Below are 15,958 nucleotides of genomic sequence, written 5' to 3'. Positions count from 1 at the left end.
TCATGAACGTCCCATCGTCTTCTTTTTCTACCATTGATATTGCCCTTATAGAACTTCCGGGTCTAATCCATATGGATTAAGTGGCACGCCCCCCCCCCCGCCCCCCCCCGCTTTCGAAAATGAGTCCTGTCTCACTTTAAATGTGCACATTTGGACTTCTTGATGCGCATTTTGCAATATCAGTTTCGCAGTTTCGCATGATTACATTTCGCGAAAAATTGTTTACTCTACGTAGATTTATGTTCCTCACTGCATGCGTGGGATTTTATAGTTCTCATATGTAAACCAAATTTCATTTGACTTGGTGTAGCCGTTTTGGAGAAAGGTGTATGTGACAGACAGACAGACAGAAAGAAGGCATCGATCATGGATAAACGCCCACCGCCTATCATGAACCCAGATTTTCTGCGAGATATAATTAATACTCTTTTCCCACAAGTCCAAAGTGAATCGAAACTAACCACTGCTCATGTAGATCCCAATGATTCCGAGGTAATCACAAAAGAGGTTCTTGATGCTGCCAAGAAGATTGCCGAAAATCAATTCCAGGTTTAGACGGCAATCCGAATGCTAGTGACAGTAAAGACAGTTCCAAATTAGCTAGCACAAATATTCATGGCATGCTTCAAAGATGGAATTTTCCCAGAGAAATCGAAACAACAGAAGTGTCAATTCCCAATCCAAATAAGTCTTTCCGAAAAGCGCGATTTACTGTCAATTGGTACGGTAGCGAAAATTCTGCAAGCAGCAATGGAAACCCATAAATCCTCAGCGGTGAAGAATACAAACTAGTGTAAAATAATTGATGCATTAACCAAATTAGGCATTTCCAAGTACCTGGTGCGCATTGTCGTAGAGTTTCTCCGGGAGAGGCTATTGTGTTACGAATCGGACGCTGGGTCTAAGATACATCGGATAACCTATTGGACTTGTCAAGAATCGCTTCTCAACCCTCATCTATGAATAATAATGTACGATGGAATTTTGAGATTACAGCTCCCCAAACGGGTGATTATTATCGAATTCGCGGAGTGACTATCGTGGTACAAGATAACAAGGAGTTCGAAATTTTGACAAACGAGCTAACATGGGGAAAATCGGATTCTGGCTAGAGGGCGGTAGTTCTAATCACCAAACGAAGGAAGCAAACGTAGATGAAGATTTGGATTGGTGAACAAACCATACACTCGCAATCAGCGCTCAAATATCTGGGAGCCATGATTGACCAAAAATTAGACTTGAAGACACATCGTGAAAGTTTAGCAATAAAAGCCTCTGGAGTTATAACATTATTGGCGAAAATATTACCGAATATATGCGGCCCAGGGCTGCGTAAAACTCGGCTTTGCTTTATGCAGCTCCTGGAATCTTTTCTCTTGGAGCGCAAATTCAGAATGTTGTAAAGTATCTCGGCTTCCAGCTGGATAGACGGCTAACGTGGAGAAAGCATATTGAGGCGAAGGGAATGCAAATGAAACTGGGACCAAAAAACATGGCTTTTAAACAAAAATTCTTTGCTGAGACTCGACTACAAATTCATTCCAAGTGACGAAGTACTAAGGAAGGCCTTAGTACGCCTAAGGCCTCCCATCCTAACTCCTTAGCCAGGAGACTGCTAGAACAGACTAGTGTTAGTCGATTGAAAAAATGAAGATTCTAGAATGTAAATAAAACAAATAAAACGTTGTGTATGTCATGTTACTTTGAGAATAATGTATTCTATTAGCACTGGGGAGGAATATATCAGAATTTTAGTTCTAGGATTTGAAAACTTATTGTTAGTTTCTATTTAGAAAGATTCAATAAAGTAAATGACGCAAAAAAAAAGTAGCCGAACAAATGACACGCATCTATAATGGACCCGGTCCTTCCTCAGATCGACGGATAGACAAAGAATCGATTTTAATAAAATCTTAAAAATGGTTTGAATTATCGCACATACAAGAAGGACGCCAAGGTTTTGGAAAGAAACTTGCGAAACTAAAATGGGTAAGAGAATAAAAATTAAACTAATATTGTTAGTTCTACCGATGAGTACGACATTGTGTGTCAAGTGTGTATTTATTAGAATTTATATTTATGAAAGTAAAATACATTTAGCCGAAATGTTTCCCACAAAAATTCCTAAACTAAGGAATAATTCTTCCGTGTGAAATATACTTCATTAGTAATTCATCTTGGTTGAAATAGGGTTGATAGAAACATGTTGTCTCCGCAACAAACGTTAAGGCAGGCAAATAGGCAGGAAGCAGATGATCTGGAAACGATAGCTTACGCACATAATAAGTATTTTTAGCTATAGGACAAGACAATGGAAAGTTGGTAACTTTGAAAAAGGCTCGGTGAATAATCTTCCACATTCCATTCCCATTGAACAATTTCACTGAATCACAATAATCCCGAGTTATATTAGCGTTATAAAACTTTCTTGCGCCCCGAAACAAATCAACGTTGAATACCACACGCATTGTTTTTATTTCTGTTCCTAGGTTGAATATCACGTTGGAGGTTCTATTATTACTCAGCCACGCTGTTCCATTGGCTACCCTCGGATCGAAGTGAAATTCGGTTGAACTATAATACAACTGCGGATGACCCTAAAATATTGAAAGATGGCTATTTGTAACTTGGATCTTGAAAAGGTTTTAAGGTAAACTCACCATTGAAGCCTTATAACCGATGAATTCACTTAAAAATAACAGAAAAACAACTTCCAGCATGTTAGAATAGGCTTAGGTTATGGACGAATAAGCCACACAAACAAGATTGTGGCGAAACCTTTCGCAAATTACGGGGAAAAGTGAAACTAAATATGAAAGCTATTTGCTCAGAATTGGTAAATCGACCATAACGGTCAATTCGGAAAATACAAGTTCCTGAAGTGGATGGCATTTACTATATAAATATAAATTGGGGCTGTGGAGTAATTCTGACTCAATACATTTTTGAAAAAATCCAGTAGGTTGTTTGTAAACAATCAGGTGTGTATTCCACATAATTACAACCATTCACTCCTAGAATTTTAATACAAGTAGTTAAAACAAAAATGATGTATTTAGTTCTCTCACGAAACTACCTTTTCGGTTGAACTATGTAAAATTTGGAATAACCTTATTAAATTCAATTCTCTAACTATTCGCCTGTCTGCCATATGCAATAATACGAAATGTACAGACCATGAAGTGCAACAGACCCACAACCCCAGAAAATATACAATCAAAATTTTATTGTTCCTGTAATTTTGATATCTGTTAAATGAAGCAGTTAAAAGCTAACATATTAACATAGGTATTTTTGAAAATTGGAAGTGCAGAGAACGAAACTTCTTCAGTATTATACGGGGATTAGAAGATAGTAAGTGCTTGTAATGAAACGCGCAGGCGTGATACCAATATCAGCCCTGTTACCAAATCAAGTCCTCACCTTTACGTGCTAAACACTCAGATAGATAGATATAAGCATGTTACTCTGCTTCACCTTTTGGTGGTGTTTCAACTCCTTCCAGGATTTCCCCAAATACCCACACTTCTCTTCAACTATTCAGCGCCAAACGCTCTTGGGGCGATCCCTTCGTCAGTCATCCTAGGAGAGTGGGTTCTACAGCATGGATTGACGCTCCTCCTTAATCCACTGTCACTTCCGTCTTCTAATCACGTAGCCCACTGCGTGATCGGGAAGAAAAATCACTGTTCCAATATGGAAAAAGTCGGAATAGAGGAAGTTCGACGTTTCGGGTTTAAAGGTTTTGTATTTATCCTATGTGAGAAAATAGCTATTCAAATTCAAAATATTCCTCCATATATTTCCAAACTTTCAGATATATGTACACCGCATTGAAGACATAAACATTATGCTCCCCCTAAATAAACAAACATTGCCTGTTACCGCGTATTGATTCGTACATATGTATGTATATACGTATATACCTATTTAAGTTAATCGCACGCATGTTAACATTTTTACTTTACTTCATGCGCTGAAGCACACATATGTGCATAGTATAGCCATAAGTTCTGTTAGTCGATGCGTAAAGCGAGAAATGTTAGTCCACCGAAATTGGTAACACTGCGCACGCAGAGTATCTAACCATACCCCACTTCCGTCAGACTTTCAGGTTCCGAAGGTCAGAAACGCGATGAAGTTCGGTCACTTCGAAAAAAGAATCGCGATTATTACGTTGCCCCAATGTGGGAATACGCCGAAAACGATTCATAGTTTGTTAAAAAACCTGCCGGTAAATGACCGATTCGTTTTTAGGACAGGTCGGGGGAGGAGTGGCCAGATGCATGCTGTGCGTGAGCGTGTTTGTCGCAATCCTTTCCACAAGCAGAAACGAATGTCGGCGGAGATGGGCGTTTCAACTCGAAGTATGCCTCGGGGCGTACCGGTGGTGCGTTAGTCATATATTAACGCCAAAACTGAGAAAATACGGCAAACTCGGTATGCTACTCTTCTGCAACGATTTCCCGGTAAAAAATATCGCAAAATTCTATTTTCTGATGAAAAGATGTTTACCATCGAGGAAAAATTCAATCGACAAAATGATCGAGTATAGGATCACAATTGTTATGAAGCCAAAGAAAATGCTCCGCCAGTCCAACGTCGTCACCATCCGACTTCTGTCATGGTATGGTGGGGCGTTTCATATCACAGAGTAACTGATATTCATTTCTGCGAGGCCAGCGTCAAAACCAATGCGATGATGATGTTTGAGGATATGGTCGAGCCCGTAGTGCTTCCAGCAGGATTCGGCCGCCACAAAGCCAAGATAATTCAGCAGTGGTTAGCGGCGCATATTCCCGACTTCACAACTGTAGATAAATGGGCCTCAGGCAGCCCAGATTTGAATCCTCTGGACTATAGCCTTTGTGCTAAATTAGAGGAGACTGCTTGCGATCGAACTTACACCGATTTGGAGAGTTTGAAGGCCAGCATCGTGCGCCCAGCTCGAGAAATGTCGTTTCATACCGTGCGTGAAACGATCGATACATGGCCTCACAGAGTTCTGGCCTGTATAGCTGCTAGCGGTGGCCATTCTGAATAATTTTTTTTTCGTTTGAAAGCTCATGTTTCCCTATTCTGATGGCATACTTTTCGATGGATTTGGTTTATTACTTCGTGAGAAATAAAGATTTGTTTGGCTGACAGAACTTGTGGCTACACTATGTGCATATATAAGTACAAAAGTGCATACCGCTAGTGTGTACTAACGTAGATATACATACATATACCCATCTGGATGCGACACTACCCACAAACTTGATTAACATATACATATGCACATGTCTGCCTTCAATAACTGATTCTGACATGCAAATATCTACAAAAACCAAACGGGAAACTGAAATGCGAATGGACCCGTTCGTGTGATTTCATCTTAATCGTAATACATGTGTTGGAATACACGAAGTTCACGTTGAATGCAAAAGTTTGATCTTCTATAACTATATTAGTAATAGTTGCGCTCCTCCCTCCACTATATTTCACTCAATATTAAAAGTGCTCACACGTCACATGACCCTATTCTATGAAAACATCCCTTTCCACATGTATGGGATACCACCACAATCCCCCCCTCCTTCATTCATTCAGACCGAACAGGCGGCGTGAGATGTTTTGGGGCTAATTAATGAAGGTAAGACGAAGTACACATATGGTGGCAACGTCAGCACCAAAGAACAAAGAAGCGACAGCATCAAATCGCACTGATCAAACAAGAGCAATAAATATGGGAGACTATAACTTTAAGACCGTTGATAACTTCTCCTATCTTACAATCGATAACAGCAACGACAAAAACTGTTCCGTTCGAAACTCTTGGCCGCGTTCAAGAGAAGAGAACGAAAACGGAATGTCTGAAGTTCCTTCCGTGTTAAGGCAGACCTAGACCGGATACCGGTTGTTGCGCCGTTGATGATGATGATGAAGCCCAACTCTGATGATAATATCGCTTAAACTTAGACTTCTCGATCGTAGTCTAAAATTTGTTTGTACTTAACAGGGATCTAACAGCCATAGTGACAGAGTGTGTCACGACTGGAAGTCGATTTACCTGTGAATGAATATCTCAGTAAAATCAAGGTAATTATCATGATCGAGTGCAATGGTGGCTACATTGCCTCATAATGTATTGTTACTTAATGAAGGACTGCAACACGCCTGAATCTAATTTGATTGTTGCGCCATCGTTGGTTATCCTTCCATGTTCTCATAATCTAGGCATATCGCTAAGCAGTTATGTTCGGACGATTTTCCTTCTTATAAATACATAGAAGGCTTGGTGGTGATGGCCGGTAATACATTAATGAGAAAATCCGTTGAGAACTCTGCAACAACAACCAGCTTACTTGGCTTGTTACTTAGAACTGGCCAGTCTAATACATACTGCAAGCAGAATTATATACCTAACTGTGGGACTATTATATATAAGTAAACTGGACATGTTCCCGTGATCAATCCATGCTTGAATGCAAGGTTTTGATGAATAACGTTACAAACAGCGTTATTCCTGTGAGTATATAGTATTGAACCGGCTCTATAACAGTGCAGGCAGAAATAAAATGGTGTAACTTCTCTAACTTCAAAACCACACATCCTGCACTGGTTGCTCTTTTATTATCATTTTATGAACCCGGGTGGCGACCACGCCTCAGCAAAGAGCACTTCACCGCACGGCTATCTGTTCGACAAATGGAGATCTATAAATGGTAGCCCGAAGCAATTCATATGTTTACCACACGTTGCTTTCCACTTCAATTCTTCAACGCGCTTTTAGTCTAACTTTACCTACTCAGAGGACAGAAAAATCGATCCTTCAAGTTAAGCGAAGCCAATCCACAGTCTGCCTTACTGTGGGCTTATTTAATTTTTCCCCGAGAAAAACGATTTTAGCACCAGCACGTCGCAGGAGTTCCATCAGCAAAGCGACCTTCACTGGCCGCTCCGAGGGATCCAATTAGCGTTGTGGTACGCAGTTTTGATGTCACAAACTCCTAAAACGATGGCTACTGTGGTGGGAGCAAGGAGGGCAATCCCAAAGGACATGCCTCAGGGTTTCTTCTTTTTCTCCGCGGCTTCAGCAATGTGAATGGTAAGGTATGCCGAGTCTGGCGGCATGCTAATCCCTTAAACTTAAGGAAAATCATCGCCGAAGGAACCCTCACTGTCTTCCATATAGAAAATTGTAGATTGCGATTGCAACCATATGATGGGTAGTACCACCTTACTGGATCGCTTTGTTAAAATTTCAAAGGAATCGGCTGATTAGTTACGTCGGGGGAGAAACCGATTGCACAAAGTTCATTGAATTTCTTAACGGCAAAGTGGAACTCCCTAGGCGGCTAAGGACTCCTTTGGCGACGGAATCAATTGGAAACTTTGAATCGCAGACTTTTAGAGTACTTTAAAGAGGCTTACCCTAATTCCCAAGGCCAACGCGACAAAATGGTTCCATGGTGGAAGCGAGAACTGCAAAGACTCAGGAAATCAACATCGTGCAAATCGTGCAAAGTTCGAGAGCTCACAGCGTGAATATAAAAGGCTAGTAAAACGTTCGAAACGAGACTCCTTTAGAGCATGCTGTGAGGAACTGGAAGGTGAAATGGAGACTTCCAGGCTGTGCAGAATCCTTAATAAAGATGAGTCGGCCAAGTTAGAAAACCTGATTGAATCTCTCGTAAGTACATCACCCGGGTGAACGGGTCTTAGGAGTAGAGGAGCAGAATTGGCGGTTTCTGGTGTTGCAAGGGGAATTGGGACACTGCAAAAGCGGTCGTTACTGATGGAAAAGCATGAGCTGCTATACTATCATTTGAGCACTTTAAAGCACCTGGCATGGATGGTATCTACCCAGTGATACTAAAGGAGGGTATAGAGCTTTTAGAGCAACTTCTAAGAAATATTGTTCGATGATGTTTTGCTTAGAGCTATGTGCCTTCCTCTTGGCAGAAGGTGAAGGTAGTCTTCATACCTAAGCCTGGAAAAAATTACTATCTAAATTCAAAGAACTTCAGACAAATCAGCTTAACATAATTTTCTCTGAAATGTCTGGAGAGACTGGTTGGGCGTCATTATGGGGTACAGGGAAATAAAATCTCGGATACTTTAACAAAAGAGGATTCAATTTCCCACATGCCCGGTCTGGAAACTGCGATCGGGGTATCAGTAGCATTGGTAAATACTGCTATCAAAAACTGGGAACAAGCTCCCCATAATGACAGGTGGCCTTAATGCTGCTAAGTACACCAAACTTTTCCTGTCAGAACCAAACAAACATACTACAGAGTTTATCCTGTCGAAAAGCAGGAAGACTTACAAAATTATTGTGGGCAGTCTGACTGTCATAATTCACTAGCTGGGCATATGTTTTATTTTCTTTTGGGGTAGGGTAGGTGAATGCATTTATGCACAGAGTGTTGGACTCCCGGTTCGGTACGTCGTCGAACTACCAACTAAACACCTCCCCATCACAGAGAGCTAGCCTTTAACCGTTTGTCACATTACTTCGGGCTAGTCCCCGAAGCCTTCAAATTAAGAATTTATTTTTACCAACGGGAGGAGAGAGGAGGAAACAAACTGTTAATTCAAGGAACCCCCTGCCATCTGGCTACTTTACCTGTCGAGCTTCATCTTCTTAGCAACGAGAAGGACCCGAACGTAATGGGCAATACGGCTCCACTTGTCAGCACTCCACAGCATCCCTTCGAAAATGTTGTCAGGGGAGAGATCCCCTATGTTTAAATAGAGTTGTACCACCTTCCACAAGAAAAAAAGTGTGATGGGTGTGATCCACAACTCCATAGCAAAACACATAATTTGGAAATCGTGCCTTTGGGTAAGGAAATAGTGAGTCTCAGCATACTTCCGATTCAGCCAGGGATCTAAGTTGGCGATTAGCCGCGCAGTTCATCTGCCAAGAGAGCTGTCACTTGTCTAGAGTGCGTTGCCGTTCTTCACGAGCCACAACCTCCCTTGGCTCATCTCCCTTGCGCTTTCATATGGCTTGACGCTCCTTAGCAAGAAGGGCAACGGGAATCACCCTCGCGATCACCAGCACGGCCGGCTTAGAGACAGTGCGGTTCGCAGACGCCATCCACAAAGCTCCCCGTCTCTGTACTCTTGCAAGACGCTTGCGATACCCTTTTGCCAAGAGCGTCAGACCATACCTCTGCGCCGTAGAGCAGGACAACTGCATTGAACTCGTCAGGAGACGTCGCCTGCTAGACTCCCCATATTCGCCATCAGCCTACTTGACTCCGAAACTCTAGTTGCAGCTTTGTTCGCGGATGCTTTCATTTGTTCAAGAAAGCTCATCTTCGAGTCAAGAGTCAGCCCGAGGTACTTTATCGCTGGCTTTGACTCAATTATCGACTCGCCCAGCGATATGGGACGCAGGGTCGAAATTCTCATTTTAGTCAGAGTGATTATTTCGGTTTTTTTCAGTGCAAGGTTGAAACCATGAATAGTCATCCATCCGCTTACCTGTCGTATCAATATGCCGATTCTGCTTTGCGCCTGTTAGACAGTACGTCCAGCAACAAGCGCCGCATCTGCGTAGTCGATCAGGCACGACTCTTCTGGCATGTCGAGTTTAAGTAGACTATCATAGGTAGTGTTCTACAGGTCCGGCCCTAGTATAGATCCCTGTGTTACCCCCGACGTGACCTTGACCCTCCACTGACCCTCTAGCGTTTCATAGAGCAGGGAGCGGTTCCTCAGATAGCCCCTCAATATCCGTAAGAGATAATTCGGCACATGAAAAGGATCGTCTAGTGTGCCTAGGATGTCCTTCCAGCTTACGGATTTAAAGGCGTTTTTGACGTCAAGCGTTACGAGAAGCACCGCCCGTCGAGTGCCTTCACTCGTCGAAGGGCATCCACGACCTGCATGACAGCATCAACTGTAGATCTCCTTGCTCTAAAACTGATCTGCCGTGGAGATCCGGCAGCGCGTATCGCTTCAGCGAGTCTACTTCTGATGAGCTTTTCAAGCATTTTTGGAGAAGTGTCAAGCCTGCATAGTGGGCGGTATTAAGACAGCAACTCGGAGTAGCCTTTCCCTTTGATGATCAGCGGAAGCGTCGTCTCCTTCCAACGAGCAGGGAAAATGCCCTCTTTCAGGCAACCGTTTAATGCGCGGAGCAGTAGGTCTGGCCGGTGTTCGCTGGAATACCATCGGGTCCTGGCGCCTTCTTGCTTCTCATAGAGAGGACTGCCTGTTCTAACTCTTTTATACAGAAAAGTGGACAAGCTTTCCACGCCGACGTAATCATAACATACGGAGTGCGCAGGGAATAGTGCCCGTACAATGCACTCTGTCTGCTCGGTCTTAAGTGAACAGAATTTCTGCAGAGCCCAGATTTTTCAGGTTGCCAGTTTGTAACTGAGCCCCCACGGGTTCCCATTTACCTCGTCGACCAGATCCTGCCAGCAGCGAGCTTTCCTCTTGTTTATTGCGCTGCAGAGTCTCCTTTTGGCTGATTTGTTCTCCGTCATTATGGTACAGTCACTCAAAGTGAAAATGATCCACCCATTGAAAATGACTTTAGTCGAGTTAGATTAAAGTATAGTTAATACAAATGAATTTATTTCAACGTAATAATAATTCTTGATATGTTAGTAATAAATACTCAAGATATATTTGAAATTAGTGTATTTTCTTTGCAGTTACTTGTTAATATTTGTCATTGGTCCGAATATGGGGTCAAAGTGAAAATGATCCAGGCGACTTATTCCAATGAACTTGGTACTAAACTTTTGTGATGTACTGTTAAAATGCGTAGCTGTGCAACTGTGCAGTTGACTATAGCCCTTCGCTGAGTGCAGTCATCAGTTACATTTCTATTTCGGCAAGTTTTCTAGTGAAATGGGTCAACACACGACGTACGAAGAGCGGGAGGTAGTGATCCATCATTTTATGCTTGGAAAAAGTAAAAGAGCGATAGCGAATATTGTTAATAAAAGTCCTTCAACTGTACAACATATAATTGAGCGATTTAGAGAAAATCGCATCGGTAATAAAGTTCGTATAAGTCCTAAAAAGGCTTTTTCCGAGCGTGACGAACGATGGATTTTAAATTTGGTTCGAGACAATCCTAAAATAAGTGCACCAAAAATACGTGTAGAAGTTGAAAAGCATTTAGGTATCAAGGTCTGCGACGAAACAATCCGAATCGTTTTGAGAAATCATGGATTTAACAACAGAGCCCCTCGAATAAAGCCGTTAATTAGTCCAAATAATAAGCAACGCCGGCTAGAATTTGCAAATCGTTACTATTCACACGGTCCAGAATTCTGGAACAACGTTATCTTTGCAGATGAGAGCAAATTTAATGTTTTTGGATCCGACGGAAAAGTTCGAGTATGGAGAAAGAAGAATGAAGAGTTAAATTTGAAAAATTCACAAGCGAGCGTAAAACATGGGGGCGGTTCAGTAATGGTTTGGGGTTGCATGGCAGCCAATGGGGTCGGGAAAATTTATGTCATAGACGGCAATATGGACAAATTTATGTACCTTCAAATTCTAAAGGACAATTTACATGCCAGTGCCAGAAATTTGGGTCTTGAAGGGAATTTCCAGTTTTACCAAGATAACGACCCCAAACACAAATCGTTTCTCATTCGCGAATGGATGCTCTACAATTGTCCTAAGGTTATCGAAACTCCACCACAATCACCAGATCTGAATGTTATCGAGCATTTGTGGGACTTTCTAGACGATCGAATCAGGCAACATAGAATATCTAGCCGAAATCACTTAAAGCAGGTTATTTTGGAGGAATGGGCAAAAATTCCATCAGAATTCACAAAAAAACTTGTTGAGTCAATGCCAAGAAGACTGTCAGCTGTTAGGGTGGCTAAAGGGCTTCATACTAAATATTAATTAGCTAAAAAAAATTTGGAATTTACTTTGTTTTTGCCTTTTTTATTTTAATGGATCATTTTCACTTTGACTAGGAATTATGCATTTTTATGTTTATGTTATTATATTTATAAATGAAATAAATTTTTTATTTTTTACAAACTTAAAAGTAAACGAGTTCATCTTAAGCAACATTTTTTATTTATAGTAGTTCATGATTTACTTATTTTCAATCAGTACAACACATTTTAACTGCTTTATACCGGGTGGATCATTTTGACTTTGAGTCACTGTACATGCCTCCTCCCGGGCACTTAAACGTTGTGTTAAGCGACGGAGCCTGTGACACTCCTTCCATAGCTCTGCAATTTCCACCGTCCATCAATACATAGAAGGTTTCCCACGTCTCGATGCCCGCCTGGGCATAGGGGCTTCACAGGCCGTCGTTATCAAGTTCATAACTGAATTTACGACAGTGTCGGTTGCAAGGCCACCGCCCCCAGGAGTACCCTCCAGCGCAGCGCCACCTGTTCTAAGAGTTTCGACAAACCTCCCGGTGTTCACTTTCGCAACGTTCTATGCACAAAAAGAGCGCACACCAAGAGTTTGTGTCCACCACTTCGAAGGCAATGTATTGAAAGTCGCCTGCCGAGAAGTCTTTCAGAATTCGCCACCCGTCCACTAGCTGTACCAGTGATTTCGTCCCGAAGGTTACGTCGTATGTTCAGAATAGGAATTCTCCAAGATGATACCTGTCCTTCCTGTAATAAGGAAGGGGAATCCACGGAACATTTTCTATGCGTGTGCTCCGCCTATGGATGCATCAGACATCACATTTTTGGGCTGATGTGCTACCACTGCAGCGAGTAGCATCCCATTCACTTTAAGTATTTAACATTCTTTATTTAAAATATTTATTGAATACTTATTATTTATTAATAACAAATGAATTATTGAATTCGTTCTGTTTTAAACTTTTATTACAAATTAATTGGCATGAGGAATTATTGAATTCATTCTATTTTAAAACTCTAATAACAAATTAATTGACATGAGGAATTATTGAATTCATTCTATTTTCAAACTCTCTAATTAAAAAATTAAACTGACATGAGGAATTATTGAATTCGTTCTCGAACTCATGGCACACTTTTCTCCGATCTTCCACTCCCGTGGCGTGCTACGCAAAGTGGATAGATCCACGCCATCTATTCGCTCGCACTCGCAACATTCGAAATAAATTTCGAATGCTGCGAATCCTGCCGCGCCACATCACTCCGCCCCCAGATGAAACCTAGGGGTTTCGGCGACTGATCCCCGAACTTCGTTCGCCGTTAATCCACAAAGCGGACACGACGTTGCTTCGGGGCGCACGCGGGTTTCAGCCTGGACAAAGAGACCGCCTTTTTGTGACCACCGATCTCGAGCTGGAAGAAATGTTCTCCCCGCTCGAGAACGCGGTACGGGCCCTCATATGGAGGCTGCAGCGGCTTCCGGACGGCATCCGTCCTGATCAGCACGTGCGTGCAAGTGTCCAGCTCCTTGGGCGAACAGGCAGGTATGGACGAGTGTCGAGAGGGTGGTGGCGCTTTGATGCGTCGGAGATTGTCCCTCAGCAGACGCACCAACCCCGACTCCGTGAGACCCGATCTCTTGTCGAAGACCGGATCGCTTGGGAGTCTCGGGTTCTCCCCGTATACCAGCTCCGCGGGGCTGGCAGCAAATTCCTCTCGGCGGGTTGTTCGAAGGCCGAGTAGGACGAGAGGCAAGACTTGAGTCCAGGACGGGTCGTCGCGTGCCATAATGGCGGCTTTCAGCGTCCGGTGCCAACGTTCTAGCATTCCATTGGATTGCGGGTGGTATGCAGTAGTCCGCTGGCGTTTAAAACCAAGGAGTTTGCCTAACTCGGAGAAAAGGGTGGACTCAAATTGCATTCCCTGGTCAGTGATGATCACTGCAGGGACGCCAAAGCGAGGTATCCACTCTCGACAGAGGGCTTCAGCACATGAATGCGCCGTAATGTCTTTCAGAGGTATTGCCTCAGGCCACCGCGTGAACCTGTCGATGATTGTGAGGCAATACTTATAACCGTGCGAGTCTCGCAAAGGCCCTATTATGTCGAGGTGTATGGTGTGGAAACGCTTGGTAGTGCGGGGGAATGAGCCCACTTCTTTCCTTACATGCCTGGAGACTTTACACTTTTGGCATGCGATGCACTCTCTGGCCCAGGAATTGATATCCTTGTTCATGGAGGGCCAGAAGTATTTTCCGGTGACTAACCGGTTTGTTGTCCTGATGCCGGGGTGCGCCAAGTCGTGAACTGCGTGGAACACTTCCTTGCGAAATGTGGCCGGAATGTATGGCCGAGGTCCCTTTTCCGAGTCTTCGCAGCAGAGCGAGAGGTTTGAGCCGAAGATGGGCAACTCCCGAAATTTGTATTTGGGGTTGGACATGAGGCTCTGAAGTGCTGCGTCATCCACTTGCGCCTTGGCAATAGCCGAGAAATCGAGTGAGGCGGGGATGTTAACTTCGGAGACACGAGACAAAGCGTCAGCAACAATGTTGTCCTTCCCGGACACGTGCTGGATGTCTGACGTGAACTGGCTTATGAAGCTCAGGTGTCGAAGCTGACGAGGGGACGCTTTGTCGGGCTTCTGTTTCAAAGCGAACGTGAGAGGCTTATGGTCCGTGAACACTGTGAACGGCCTGCCTTCTAGGGAGAAACGGAAGTATTTGATGGACAGGTATGCGGCGAGCAGTTCGCGATCGTAGGTGCTGTAGTTCCGTTGAGCGGGATTCAACTGCTTCGAGAAGAAGCTCAACGGCTGCCAAACTTGGTCCACCTTTTGGTGAAGGGCAGCACCTACTGCGATGTCAGAGGCATCAACAAAAACGGCTAGGGGTGCATCTTGATGAGGAAATGCCAAAAGTGTAGCATCAGCCAGTTGCTGTCTGGATTTATTGAACGCGCAGACAGCCTCTTCAGACCACACAATCTCTCGTGTGTCTTTTGTTTTGGGGCCAAACAAGTACGCGTTCAAAACGGACTGGTGATGGGCGGCCTTGGGCAGGAAACGACGGTAGAAGTTTAGCATGCCCAAGAACCTCCTCAACTCCCTCACTGTTTTTGGACGCGGGAAGCTTGTGATTGCTTGCACCTTGTCTGGGTCGGGCTGTATTCCTTCAGAGGAAATGGAGTGGCCGAGGAATCTCACCTGTTTTTGAAGGAACTTGCACTTCTCAACGTTTAAGACTAAACCGGCCTCAAGGAGACGTTGAAAAATGCACTTGAGATGGGCTAAGTGCTCAGACTCAGTAGAAGAAGCGACCAAAACATCATCCAAATAGACGAAACAGAAATCGAGGTTTCGCAGGACTGAGTGAATGAACCTTTGAAAGGTTTGCGCCGCATTGCACAATCCGAAAGTCATCCGGGTGAACTCGAAGAGTCCAAAGGGTGTGCATATTGCCGTCTTTGGAATGTCTTCAGGAGCTACTGGAATTTGGTGATAAGCCTTGGTTAAGTCCAAGGTTGAAAAGATGCGGCAATTCGCGAGGTGATGCGCAAAGTCGTGGATGAGTGGAATTGGATATCGGTCAGGAACAGTCTGTGCATTTAGCCTTCTGTAATCCCCACATGGGCGCCATTCGCCGTTTGGCTTAGGGACCATATGCAGTGGGGAAGACCAACAGCTGTTTGAGGGCCTGCAGATACCCTGTTGAACGAGTTGTTCAAACTCTTTCCGTGCAATTGCCAGTTTCTGAGATGGAAGAGGACGCACCTTCGAGAAGATCGGGGAACCAGTAGTGATAATGTGGTGCTGCACATTGTGCTTCACTGGTTTGGAGAGACTACAGTTGGTAGTAATCTGGCTGAACTTTTGGAGAAGTGCCCGAACACGAGAGTCGGTAATGTCTTCTAAAAGAACGGAAAGATTATTGCCTGGGTGAGATACCATATGTCCCGACGAATTAAGGTTGGTCGTGGAATCTATAAGAGACTTGTTTTGCAAGTCCACCAGCAATCCATAGTGACACAGGAAGTCTGCGCCTAGTATGGGGAAGCTGACATCCGCCAGGATGAAACGCCACGAAAACG

General features: G+C 43.6%; 2 protein-coding genes across 2 annotated transcripts in view; both read right to left on the bottom strand.

Moving 5' to 3' along the window:
- Positions 1-15,958, bottom strand: part of LOC119656686 — a 167,549-nt gene that overhangs the window by 136,075 nt on the left and 15,516 nt on the right. The gene's annotated exons all lie outside the window — the stretch shown is intronic.
- Positions 1,716-2,924, bottom strand: LOC119656693. Its single transcript, XM_038063179.1, has 2 exons — positions 2,661-2,924; positions 1,716-2,597 (listed from the first exon to the last, which is right to left on the bottom strand). The coding sequence occupies exons 1-2, from the start codon at positions 2,718-2,720 to the stop codon at positions 2,130-2,132; spliced, it is 528 nt and encodes a 175-aa protein (XP_037919107.1). The 5' UTR covers positions 2,721-2,924; the 3' UTR covers positions 1,716-2,129.

Source organism: Hermetia illucens, chromosome 5 (assembly GCF_905115235.1).
Source record: "Hermetia illucens chromosome 5, iHerIll2.2.curated.20191125, whole genome shotgun sequence".
Taxonomy (NCBI): domain Eukaryota; kingdom Metazoa; phylum Arthropoda; class Insecta; order Diptera; family Stratiomyidae; genus Hermetia; species Hermetia illucens.
The sequence above is the reverse complement of the archived record's forward strand: the minus strand, read 5'-3'. Positions and strand labels throughout refer to the sequence as shown.

Coding starts and splice junctions, on each gene's coding strand:
- LOC119656693 (XM_038063179.1), bottom strand. CDS start 2,720: ATGCTGGAAGTTGTTTTTCTGTTATTTTTAAGTGAATTCATCGGTTAT. Junction 2,598..2,660: donor TCGGTTATAAGGCTTCAATG/GTGAGTTTACCT, acceptor TCAATATTTTAG/GGTCATCCGCAGTTGTATTA.